This window comes from Cloeon dipterum, chromosome 4 (assembly GCF_949628265.1).
Source record: "Cloeon dipterum chromosome 4, ieCloDipt1.1, whole genome shotgun sequence".
NCBI lineage: Eukaryota > Metazoa > Arthropoda > Insecta > Ephemeroptera > Baetidae > Cloeon > Cloeon dipterum.
In genome coordinates this window covers 10,560,940-10,572,235 of record NC_088789.1, presented here as the reverse complement: position 1 = coordinate 10,572,235, position 11,296 = coordinate 10,560,940, and the positions used below count along the sequence as shown (strand labels likewise).

Here is an 11,296-nt window from a genome sequence, read left to right as displayed (position 1 = left end):
GTCCTCGGTGCAGAGGCAAGTGGCCCTTCAGTGGGCTGGGTCCCTGTGCGGCCTGGTGCGCCCATGTTATCCGTTCGCGGTGTTATTGGGACCCGGGTTTCAGCATTCGTGCTAGTGCAGTGCGCGCCCTTCCCGGTCCTCGGACGGACAAGGATAAAAAGAGCAAAAAAAAAAAAAAAAAAAAAAAAATTATGGTAAAGTTACAGTTTCTGCCGAGTTACACATCTCGCCAGTTCTTATGAGAATCCCATGTTAAAGTAGGGGTGGCGAAAGCTGTAACTCGGCGGCGAAAACTGTGTCTTTTCCATATATGATATTACAATATGTACATAATGTCATTGTAGATAATTGTTTTAGAAATTTAATCACAATTAAATAGCGACATTCATACACAATGAAGAGAGATGGAAACAATAAGAGTCAAATTTGAGTCCATAGATACAATATCCCAGCGTGCAGCTATTGATATTATGCTCCCTGAATTTAGCTATATGTACATAGATCTGATACTTTCAACGTACAAATTAAGAGATTCTATGAAAGGTCACTTAAAGGTGCCCATTGGGTGACCGAATTCTGGTCATGACCAGCCGCGGGTGCCCGAAGGGTTGGACATGCGACGTAACCAATGGGTGCCCATCTGGGTGCCCACGGGGGGTAGCCGAGTGACCGCACGTGGGCACCCAATGATTATGTACCTTTTGGTTGACTTTTTTCTCGGTAGGATGACCCAAATGTATTATGTGATATTTCTCTAGGTCAAAATTTAAATTTAATAAATTGGGAGGATTGGGAGTAGAATAGATATAATACGATATGTAAACATGCATAATACATACCATGAGTTTTCCCAATTCTCAATTTCCTATCTCTATTAATATTCAGTTTTTTCGTGGGAACTGACACTGACATGGTTCTATTAAAATATCGGAAATTCTAAGAAAGATCGGACGAACTAAATTCGGACGGCAAACTTGAAAAACCGGCGTCGTGTCCGTCGTGTTAAGTAAAACTGAATGATGGCGTCGTCAGCGTCAACACCACCTTGCTTGCTTGTGCCAGGTCAGTTCTGTGAAGCGGCGTGAGTTTAATGATTCGATGATTTTCATGATTTTCCTGTCTCAACATATGCTGTCTACCAACATGAAAAAATATTTTGCTCCTATAATTATAAGACTTCCAACCTCTCCAATGATGTTTTGATAAATTATAATTAAATTGCTTTATATTGCTTGAATTTTTTTTATCTAGAGAGTTGATTTGTTGGAGGCTGTAAAATTGAAAACGAATGCCTTGAGCTTTGAAGTCAGTTGGTAGACTGTATGTGGAACAACTCGGATTACTCGGAACAGCCCACTTTGAGAGACAATGCACCGCTGCAGATCTGCAGGCTCACGTGTCGATAGTAAACAAAATCAAAACAACGCTATCACACCCGATCACACCTTAACCAGACCCAACCAGACCTAAACTTAAACTCGGCATGGACGAAGCTGAAGACACGAGGCGAATCCTCACTCGTTTAGTATCGGACACTGGTGATTCTTTTGAGAGGCTGTTTGATTTGCCATATAACGTTACACCAGAAAAACTAGCGTTACTCGTGAACCATCTATTAGAAAATGTGAGATATTCTTATAACAAAAGGATATAAAATTTACTTAAGAGGCAACTTGCCTTATGTTTTTTTTTTACAGGAAGAGCCGGCTCCTTTTCTATTTTTTGTCAATGGCAAGGAAATTACTGATTGCTTGGACAAGGTCATGGTTCAAGATGACATTGGAACAGAAAATGTGCTTGAAATTATTTACCAGCAGCAGGCCGTTTTCAAAGTCAGGGCGGTCACAAGATGCACTAGGTTTGTAATACAGTCATACTTTTTTATAAGAGGACAAATTTCCAAATGTCTGCTTAATTTCTCCTCTCCTACTTTCAGCTCTATGCCAGGACATGCGGAGGCTGTTATTTCCATAGGTTTCAGTCCCAACGGGCAGTATTTAGCAAGTGGTTCAGGAGACACGACCGTTCGATTTTGGGATATCTATACACAGACACCATTCATGGTGTGTGAAGGCCACAAGAACTGGGTACTTTGCATCTCTTGGGCACCAAACTCCAAAATGCTGGCATCAGCATGTAAGAACGGAGTCATTTTATTGTGGAATCCAGAGACCGGAAAGCAAATTGGCAAGCCCCTTGCAGGGCACAAGCAGTGGGTAACCTCACTGGCTTGGGAACCACTTCACTTGTAACTTTGTCTCCTCCTTGACAAAGCAACCGTTAGTGACACAAAAATTTTGTTTAGAGATCCTCGGGGCCGCCGACTAGCCAGTGGCTCCAAAGACGGAGATATACGGATCTGGGACACAGCGCTGGGCAATGTTGAGAGGGTCCTCACCAGCCACACCCAATCTGTCACCTGCGTGAGATGGGGAGGCAGCGGTCTCATTTACAGCTCTTCTCAAGATCGAACCATCAAAGTTTGGAGACCTGACGTGAGAACCAAGGTGTCAAAAATTGTCATGCAATTTTGAGATTTCTTTTCCAGGGTGTGTTGTGCCGCACGTTGGAGGGGCACGGCCACTGGGTCAATTCCTTAGCTCTGAGCACTGACTACGTTTTGAGAACCGGTGCAGTTGACCCTACTGCTGTTCACAGAGGAAAAGGCCAGGATGTCAATGGTGAGACGGTTCTCGACGCTAATTAATTTGTCTGTAAAATTTTATTTTTGCAGAAAGTGACATCAAAGAGCTTGCTCTTAAAAGGTACTTGGCCGTGTGTCGTCTAGGCGAAGAGAGACTTGTGTCTGCGTCAGATGACCACACTTTGATGATGTGGCTGCCTGAGAAAGAGAAGAAACCAATTGGTATTTTCCTTGCTTGATGTTAAACCTAACTAATATTTCACCAATTTAGAACGTTTGACTGGCCACCAGCAGTTGGTAAATGACGTTCGATTTTCTCCTGACACGAGAATCCTAGCATCAGCATCATTCGACAAATCGATCAAATTGTGGGATGGAAAAAGTGGAAAGTAAGAACTAATAGTTAAAATCTTTTGTTCATCTTATAAACTGTTGAATATTTTAGATTCATTACCACACTTAGAGGTCACGTCCAAGCAGTCTTCATGCTGGCTTGGTCTGCTGACTCCAGGCTGTTGGTAAGCGCCAGTGCAGACTCAACACTCAAAGGTATTCTTGCCATAAACTTTTGTGTTGGATTTAACAACCATACTGTTATCTTTTTGAAGTTTGGAATGTAAAACAAAAGAAGTTGGAGCTTGATCTTCCAGGCCATGCAGATGAAGTTTATGCTGTTGATTGGTCACCGGATGGACTGCGAGTAGCTAGCGGTGGGAAAGACAAGATTTTAAAAATGTGAGTTAATGTTTAGAAAGATTTATTGGAAATTCACAAGTATAATAATGTATGTAAAACATGCATTTACATAAACTATTCATTTAAGTTGGAAGTTTTAGTAAAAATATTGCATGCTCTAGAATTAATTTTGTTTAAAAATTTCATGAAGAAACTTCAAAATGCCACAGTTAACTTTAAAGATTATTTTACAAAAATTTAGTTAAATTATTTATTTTTACTCAATTTGTAAGAGCACATAGCTGTTAGCTAAAGCTTGCAAAATTGCATAACTTGAAAAATTCCACAGCACTAATTTCTTCCTTATTCTGTTTCAGGTGGCAAAATTAAATAATTCTTTTACAACAGAGCATTTTATTAAGAAAACATTAAGGGAATCTAGTTTTGGTTTTTTCCAATATTTATTTTTTGCGCTTAGTTTAGTAATCCAAACCAAACAATTTAATAATTTAAGTGTCTCATTGTTGCTAACTTCAAGGGAGCTCTGACCGAGCTAGTTTCCATTTATTGATGTGATCACATGAAGAATCTGATAAAAATGATAATCCAACGCAAACCTATGTTTGGTCAATTTTACAATGAAGTGGCTTGATTATCTCCGACCAAAACACTTATTTGATTATATAAGGTATCGGTATATATATGATTTATCTAACTTGGCTTAAGTAGTGCTTCTAAACTTTCGAATGGTGGTTCAATTTTTTCATGTTCAGTCTTGTCACCTGATTGGTTATGTAGTTGTTGGTCAGCATTTTATGCAAATTAGATGCAAATTGATTCAGATCCTCTTGTAATATCATGAATCGGTTGTTGCGCAAGATTCAGTACTTAAAATACCTTGTCGAGTGGTATTTATTGTTTTGCTGAAAAATTTATATCTAAATTTCTCTGGAAAAATGTCCTGAAATTTAATTTTACTATCTTCAAAATCATATTATTTGCCAATTAATTTAAGGACTCATAGCCATTCGAAAGTTCAATTCATTCTTGCAAATCCATCATGAAAATACCCAGATAAGATTGTTTTGGATGCATTGTCGTCAAGGCTGGCATGGGTATTAAGCGTTCTTTTGCGCATCCGGTTTTTTGCAGCTAGTTTCTCCCGAATTTTTGTTGCTCATGGAAAATTACATTTAAAATGTTTTTTTAAAAAAAAAACTAAAAAACCACGAGTCAACAAAAACCAAAAACCCGTTCCCTCTCCATATAGGGTATTTTGTTCATTATATTACCGTGAGGTGCAAAAAAACCCGCACAAAATGGGTAAATACCGCAAAAAACCACTGCACTGCAAGTTTGGGAAACTCCCCGGGAGATACCCAGCCCATTGTCGTCCAAGTTCTTGTGCGTTAGATAAGAACTTTTTAAACCGGCTTAGGTGCAGCTAAACCTCATTCACTGTAAGGAGCTTCACCAGCTAACATGAGGTCTAATCCGTAAGTAGTGATCAATTGTCTATTACATCTTCATGATTCGTATCACTTACAACTGAACTGTTTAATTTATCAAGCATGAGAAGGAGTGGAGGTATAGTGGCTTGGTGTGGTTTCATATTTTACGATATTTACTTAGCCATAATTGGTGTGCAAACGCAAACAACGTTCACTCATTAATGTAGACTATACCTCAGACTATTCGCTTTCTTTTTTTCTTTTGAGCGCCTCTCTTAATGCTTTATGATTTTGTACACATTTTTCTCCACGAGCATGAACATGTGTGAGCTTTAATGTAAATTAAAAACAAAATTTTATAAACATGGTGCAAGGTGATTACGATTTGCGGTGCATGAACTACAAAATGAGGTACAGACAATATGAATATGACCTAGATTCAAAATTACTCTGTTTAAACTTTTTTTTCAAAATGATTAATACACATGACAATCTTTCTTTGCTAAAATGGCACATGTACCCTGTGTACCTTTAACCGGTTTTACTATTAGTTATCTAACGAGTAACAGCATGATGAATGGTTTTTTCCAGATTTAATCAGTTACGTGCGTTGAGCCAGCAAATTTTTATCAGTTATTTGTTTTATTAAGTTCCTATTGAACTAAAATATCCCACGTGTTCCAGAGGAAACCTGTGGAAGCCACTTGGCATTGCAGGGGTTGTGGTCATGTTAAGCCTAGTGGCTGGCGTTGCGGTTGGAGTTTACGTTGGAACGCACCCTAATGCAGAACTGGATCCACCAAACCCTATAGATCCTCTTCCTCCTTCAGATTCCCCCATGGGAGTATATTACGATGCTGCAGTAGCTGCTAACTCTTACCCTTGCAACCTGATTGGAAGGTGAACTGTCTAAATTTTTTCACTGCCTTGGAAAGCTTACAAAAACAACAGCAAAATGGATATTAAAAATATAATGTTAACAGAGATGTGCTACTGGAGGGTGGAAACGCCGTGGACGCCGCCATAGCAACCCTATTTTGTGATGGAGTATCATCATTGCAGAGCATGGGCCTTGGTGGGGGCTTTTTGATGACTATCTATAACGGAACTACAAAGGAGGCTTTTGCTCTGAATGCTAGAGAAGTGGCTCCAGGAGCGGCTTACGAAGACATGTTTGATGGAAACTCCACACTCTCACAAATTGGTAAGTTCTTCATTATTACATGATACATGAGTTAATAATTGATTGGTATAACCATATGCCTGCTTAAAGTCAAATCGTTAGCCACTACTCTTATGTTGTTCCGCAGGTGGTCTTTCTGTTGCTGTTCCTAGCGAGCTGAAGGGCTACTGGGAGCTGTACCAGCGCTTTGGATCCCTTCCATGGGCCAGGCTTATCCAGCCGACAATTGACTTGTGTGAATCTGGTATCGATGTTGGGCCTTATTTGGCATCGAGGATTAAGCAGAAAGAAGCAGCTATTCTCGCCAGCCCAACAATTCGGTATGAATCAAACCAACATGCGAAAATTTATCAATCAATAATTTTATTATTGCTAAACAATATTTTCGTGTACAACAGATGATAATAATAATTTGACTCTTGGGTCAGTTTACTGCAAATTTTGCAGCTTGATTCAGACTTAATTGGATTTTATCACAGTTTAAGAAATGGTAGAAGTTCATGCTCTTATCACAAAGTTTACACACACAGGCAGGTAGAGCTTCGCTTTGGAATTCTTCTATTTTACACAGCAGAAAGTGCAAGCCGTGACAGGCATGTTGTATTAGCTTATGCCTGTTCTCATGGCACACGGATTTCCAACTCTGGTCAACTATTGCGGGCGTGTCGAAAAATTCCTGCTGTTTCAGGAAAAACTTGAACCCCTAATTTAGAATAAATTTTCTGTAATTTGGAGTGAGGTAAAGCAAATCTTGCAGCTAAATCATCAACAAAGAAGCTTGCGGTGGCCAGTTTATAAGACAGTCTTGATTTCATATATTTTGACAAGCCAAAATAAAAATCTCGACTTTACTGACTCTAATTTGGCAAAATCACTTTATGTTGAGTACAGCCAAATAACCTGGGCACTGTAGCTCGAGATAGGCAAAACTACAAGATCAAAAAGCTTTAAGACCGTATTTCCTTTTTTTATCAGTTCACATATTTCCATAAGGGTTAACCGTTAAAACGACGCTTCCCAATACATTTTGCGCAAGGACCTCATTGGAGGAAGTCAATTCTAGAAAATGATCAGCTGATGTTCCTGCCCCCCGCACCGGGGTCTTTTAATGATTGGTCCCGTGGAATTAATTCACGTATGCTGGTAAGGTACAAACCAGTAAGTAGCAAGTCGGATAGCTTCCGCAGTCCTCCAAAATCGGAATAGAATCGCTATTGAAATGGAGGTACAAACCAGCCCGACTTGACCCTCCAAATGTCTCTCAAATTGTCACATTGCAAGTGCACGAAATGCATGAGCTCAAAAATATGAGCCAATGGCTTGCTGCTAATAATTATGAATGTAACGAATGTAACCTTAAATTAAGACTTGATAAGCCAGGAAAATATTTGTATCCTAAAGCCGAAACTAAACTATGTGTTTTGTGCTTGACAGTGAATTGCTAACAGATGCAGAGGGTAATTTGCTTACTGAGGGAGGCAAGATATACCACACGCAACTGGCCGAGACACTTCGAGTGATTGCAAATGAAGGTGGTGACGCTTTATACACTGGATCTTTGGTTCAAGATTTTGTCAGTGACATTCAAGCCCTAGGAGGTATTATCACTCTACAAGATATGGCTGACTACCAGTAAGAATTTCAAGTAGCTAAGTTTTTCTCAAATTTAATAAAATGAACTAGAGTTCGGTGGCAAACACCTGTGTCAGCTAGTCTGAGTAATGGTTACACCGCCTACACACTCACCTCTCCAGCATCTGGAGCTCAGTTAATTTTTATGCTCAACATTTTGGACGGATTCATCCCAGCTGCAGATGAAATAACTACCTACCAGAGAATTGCTGAAACCATTAAGTACGCTTATGGGGCCAGGACTCATTTGGGGGACCCTGATTTTGTTGACATCAGTGAGGTGTGCTTAATTTACTTCTAACTATTAAGTGACTAACAGCTTCTTTTCTGTGGTTCTAGCTTTTATCAAATCTAACCTCTAAGGACTACGCCAATTTCATCAGAAGCAGAATCGAAGATGACAAGACATACAATGACCCAGCTCACTATTTTGCAGAAACTCTTAATGTTGAAAACCATGGAACTGCTCACATCTCTATTATAGACAAGGATGGATCTTCCGTCTCGGTCACCAGCACCATTAATCAAGTGTACAAACACTAGCAAAGTTCACTTTCAATCACTATTCCCTGTTTTTTTTTTACAGATTTGGATCTGTCACTCGCTCGCTTAAGACTGGGATAATTTTAAATGACGAGATGGATGATTTCTCGGCCCCTAATATAACCAACTCATATGGAGTGCCCCCATCACCAGAAAATTTTATTGCTCCTGGAAAAATACCTTTATCATCAATGTGCCCATTGATCATCACAGATGCAAATGGTGACGTTGTTTTATCAGTTGGAGCGTCTGGTGGCACAAAAATTACTTCTTCTGTCATTCAAGTAATAATGACCAGAAAAAATAATTTCATGCATATGATTAATTCAATTTTGATTAGACTGCCTTGAGAAATTTGTGGTTTAACCAGAACATCAAAGAAGCCATTGATGCGCCACGCATCCATCACCAAGTGTACCCAATGGAGCTGCAATACGAATATGGAAATGTTGACGTAAATATTTAAATTAATTACAAAGAAACTATAATTATTCAATTTTTATATTCGCATTAGCGCATTGTGAAAGGCTTAGAAGCTATTGGACACGTGACTAGTCGATACACAGGAGGATCAGCTGTCAATGGCGTTGCCAGGGATGGCCAATTTTTAACTGCAAATTCAGACCACAGGAGGGATGCTGTTGTTGCCGGCTACTGATGCTGTTTATTTCTATGTTTCTAAAGTATTGGCTTTACACCAAATTTTTAAAATTGATGAATCAATCATACAGCTACAGTAAAAAATGTTGAAAATTTTCGTTGAAGTTTTCTCAAAACTTACTAGAAGGTATTAGAAAATGATATTCAAAATGTTAAAAAGGGAGTGCATATATCAACTTTCAGTATTTTTTGCTTTACTGTTTGCCATTGAAGACTTATTAAACCCAAAAAGCAACCACTTATGGTGAATATTTCATTTTATCTAGAAACGTTAAAAATAGCTCACTGATTGATTTTTCCCAGTGAACAGTGTTTAGTCTACCAACCAAATTTCAGCATAATTATGATATTAATTGACCAATTCTACTGGATTATTCAAATCATATAATAAATAATTGGTAATTTTCTTAAAATTTCCACATATTGCTCAAATCATCAAATCAACTTCTACCACTACATACTGAAGATTTTTTAAACGATTTTTTGCACATTTCCGAGAGTTCAAAAATTCGCCTTTTAAAATAATGTATGAAAAAATGCTAATTTACTATATTTTGCAAGAGTCAAAATCTCTTTCTATAAAATGAGCTTCATCTGAGAAAAGAAAGTCGTCAGTAGAATTAATTTTATTATTCTTACAATTAATTAGTCGACAGATTCGTTGATCTGAAATTATGAAAGAGTCACAGTTTTCGCCACCCCTACTTTTTCATGGGATTCTCATAAGAATTTGAGAGATGTGTAACCCGGCAGAAACTAACTTTTCCATGCATAGATAACAGTAAGCTGACTTCTGTGGCAAAGGCGCGAATCTTTTTGGAGCAAATTATTCCTTCCATAATGCAATTATATGCAAATAAACCGCTATCAGACAATTGATATCCGTGTAATAATAATATTACCATTTCGTCTTAGTCATGCTGCTTTGTCCTTTGTCCGCGTGACAGGACAGGAGTGATACGGATACGAATACAAAACATTTGCTTGCAATGACAACACGTCAGCGACAATAAGAATAAGCACAAAGACAATGTAGCGCCATAGTTTTCCTTTCTTGCTCATATAGTTTCAAATCTTCCCACACCGCTTGCCTGCCTCTAGCTATCTGGAGCTGTTCAAGGGGTGTAACTTGGATTAGCTTACCCGCTCATTTGCCTTTGAGTTGAAGACGCTAAAAAGACGCTTAAAACCTTGGGGATCTGCGGTGCGATCGAAATTTCTCGACGTGACTGTGGAACCTGATTCCATGTCCACGGTAGGGTTCTCTTATAAAAGCGTGTACGTCTGTAAACATTCCACCATCTGGCTTCTCTCTGCCATGTGCATTTGTTTTGATTCTACGTCTAATATTACCCATATTACATGTAGTAGATAGACTTTTCAGTGACGTAGACCTATTACTACATTTTTTACTGTTATATCTATAATGTATTATGTCGTCATGTTTGTTAAGCTTGGGGGTTTCACCCCTTCCTTTTTATCCTTCTGGGTGAGAGAAGAGTTTACCTGCATACATATATGTATTAAAAGTTGTGATATAAAATTATCTTCGCACAACGTTATGTACTACATATTTGCGTAATTTTATGTACATACTCCGTCGTCTTTATCAAATATTGGTGAAATGATTGACGTATCCCCAAGTGGGTTCACATTCACCACAACATCGTCAAATATGATAACATAGAGATATGATTGGCGCCTATATGTACATACACACACTAAACTGGAGCCCTAAAAGTAACAGCACGCTGAACGCCCAAATTTAGATGAATCAATACAGGTCACAGGTCCATGCGAGGCAATTTTTTGCGCTAAATCTTATCTCAGTTTATTATTGTGTTCTAAAAACACGAGATTCCGGACCGAGACTTGTCTTAGCTCTTATTATTTAGTTCCGTGCAAAGTTAAATTTTATCGGAACAATTTTATTATCGTTACAATTTTTATGTAGTTTTTTCTGGTGCGTATTAAAACTCATTGGTTATCTTAAACTGCATAGGTATGATATATATTATTATGCTGAGTGTAAGCTACGTGATATTTGTTTCACATTTTTGCACGAACTGATATTATCGCGACACATACGCTAAATTTTATGACCAGCTAGACATAACATTTTTTCGACATCCATGTTCTTAAAGAATAGCCGATATTATCTTGTATAATTTCGGTTTTCTTAACGGACTTAAAAAGTAAATAAAATGTACACCATCATTTTATTTAATTGGAATCCACGGTGGGTTTCGTTAATGCTCTCCTCTTGAAACTACCCGCATTGCGTAGCTAGTAATTAGAAATCATCAAGTTCAAAGCTCATAAAATTTATCTGATTTCTTGTTTAGTTGTGCACGGGATTTGATTAGTCTAATATATTTATCTTAAATGCCATATTATATCACTCTCTTTTTTGTGTATCATTTCGGCTGTCAGCAGCAGTAGCAGTCGTTGAGGTTCTCTCGAATGACACGCAGACAGATCAGTTTCGCATGAACTGATATAATCGTG

At 38.4% G+C, this 11,296-nt stretch overlaps 1 protein-coding gene across 2 annotated transcripts; it reads left to right on the top strand.

The window, feature by feature from the left end:
* Window positions 1-1,429: 1,429 nt before the first annotated feature.
* On the top strand, window positions 1,430-9,030 carry Nle (notchless). Of its 2 annotated transcripts, XM_065491789.1 has the most exons (18): window positions 1,440-1,624; window positions 1,698-1,858; window positions 1,937-2,248; window positions 2,306-2,495; window positions 2,549-2,681; window positions 2,735-2,866; window positions 2,916-3,033; window positions 3,090-3,193; window positions 3,253-3,379; window positions 5,455-5,670; window positions 5,754-5,974; window positions 6,081-6,273; window positions 7,388-7,585; window positions 7,637-7,865; window positions 7,925-8,115; window positions 8,172-8,412; window positions 8,469-8,582; window positions 8,643-9,030. In XM_065491789.1, exons 1-18 carry the CDS (start codon window positions 1,484-1,486, stop codon window positions 8,784-8,786), a joined length of 3,165 nt encoding a protein of 1,054 aa, XP_065347861.1. In that variant the 5' UTR covers window positions 1,440-1,483; the 3' UTR covers window positions 8,787-9,030. The 2 variants fall into 2 exon arrangements, with proteins under 2 accessions (XP_065347860.1, XP_065347861.1); XM_065491788.1 differs by lacking the exons at window positions 5,455-5,670; window positions 5,754-5,974; window positions 6,081-6,273; ... (4 more) ...; window positions 8,469-8,582; window positions 8,643-9,030 and adding an exon at window positions 3,697-3,724 and having other exon boundaries at window positions 1,430-1,624.
* The last annotated feature ends 2,266 nt before the right edge of the window (window positions 9,031-11,296 follow it).

What these genes read in the sequence shown, in the direction of transcription:
- Nle (XM_065491789.1), top strand. Translation starts at nt 1,484, where the DNA reads ATGGACGAAGCTGAAGACACGAGGCGAATCCTCACTCGTTTAGTATCG. An exon ending in TGCAGACTCAACACTCAAAG is followed by an intron (nt 3,194 to 3,252) that starts GTATTCTTGCCA and finishes ATCTTTTTGAAG; the next exon opens with TTTGGAATGTAAAACAAAAG. An exon ending in CTCGCCAGCCCAACAATTCG is followed by an intron (nt 6,274 to 7,387) that starts GTATGAATCAAA and finishes TGTGCTTGACAG; the next exon opens with TGAATTGCTAACAGATGCAG.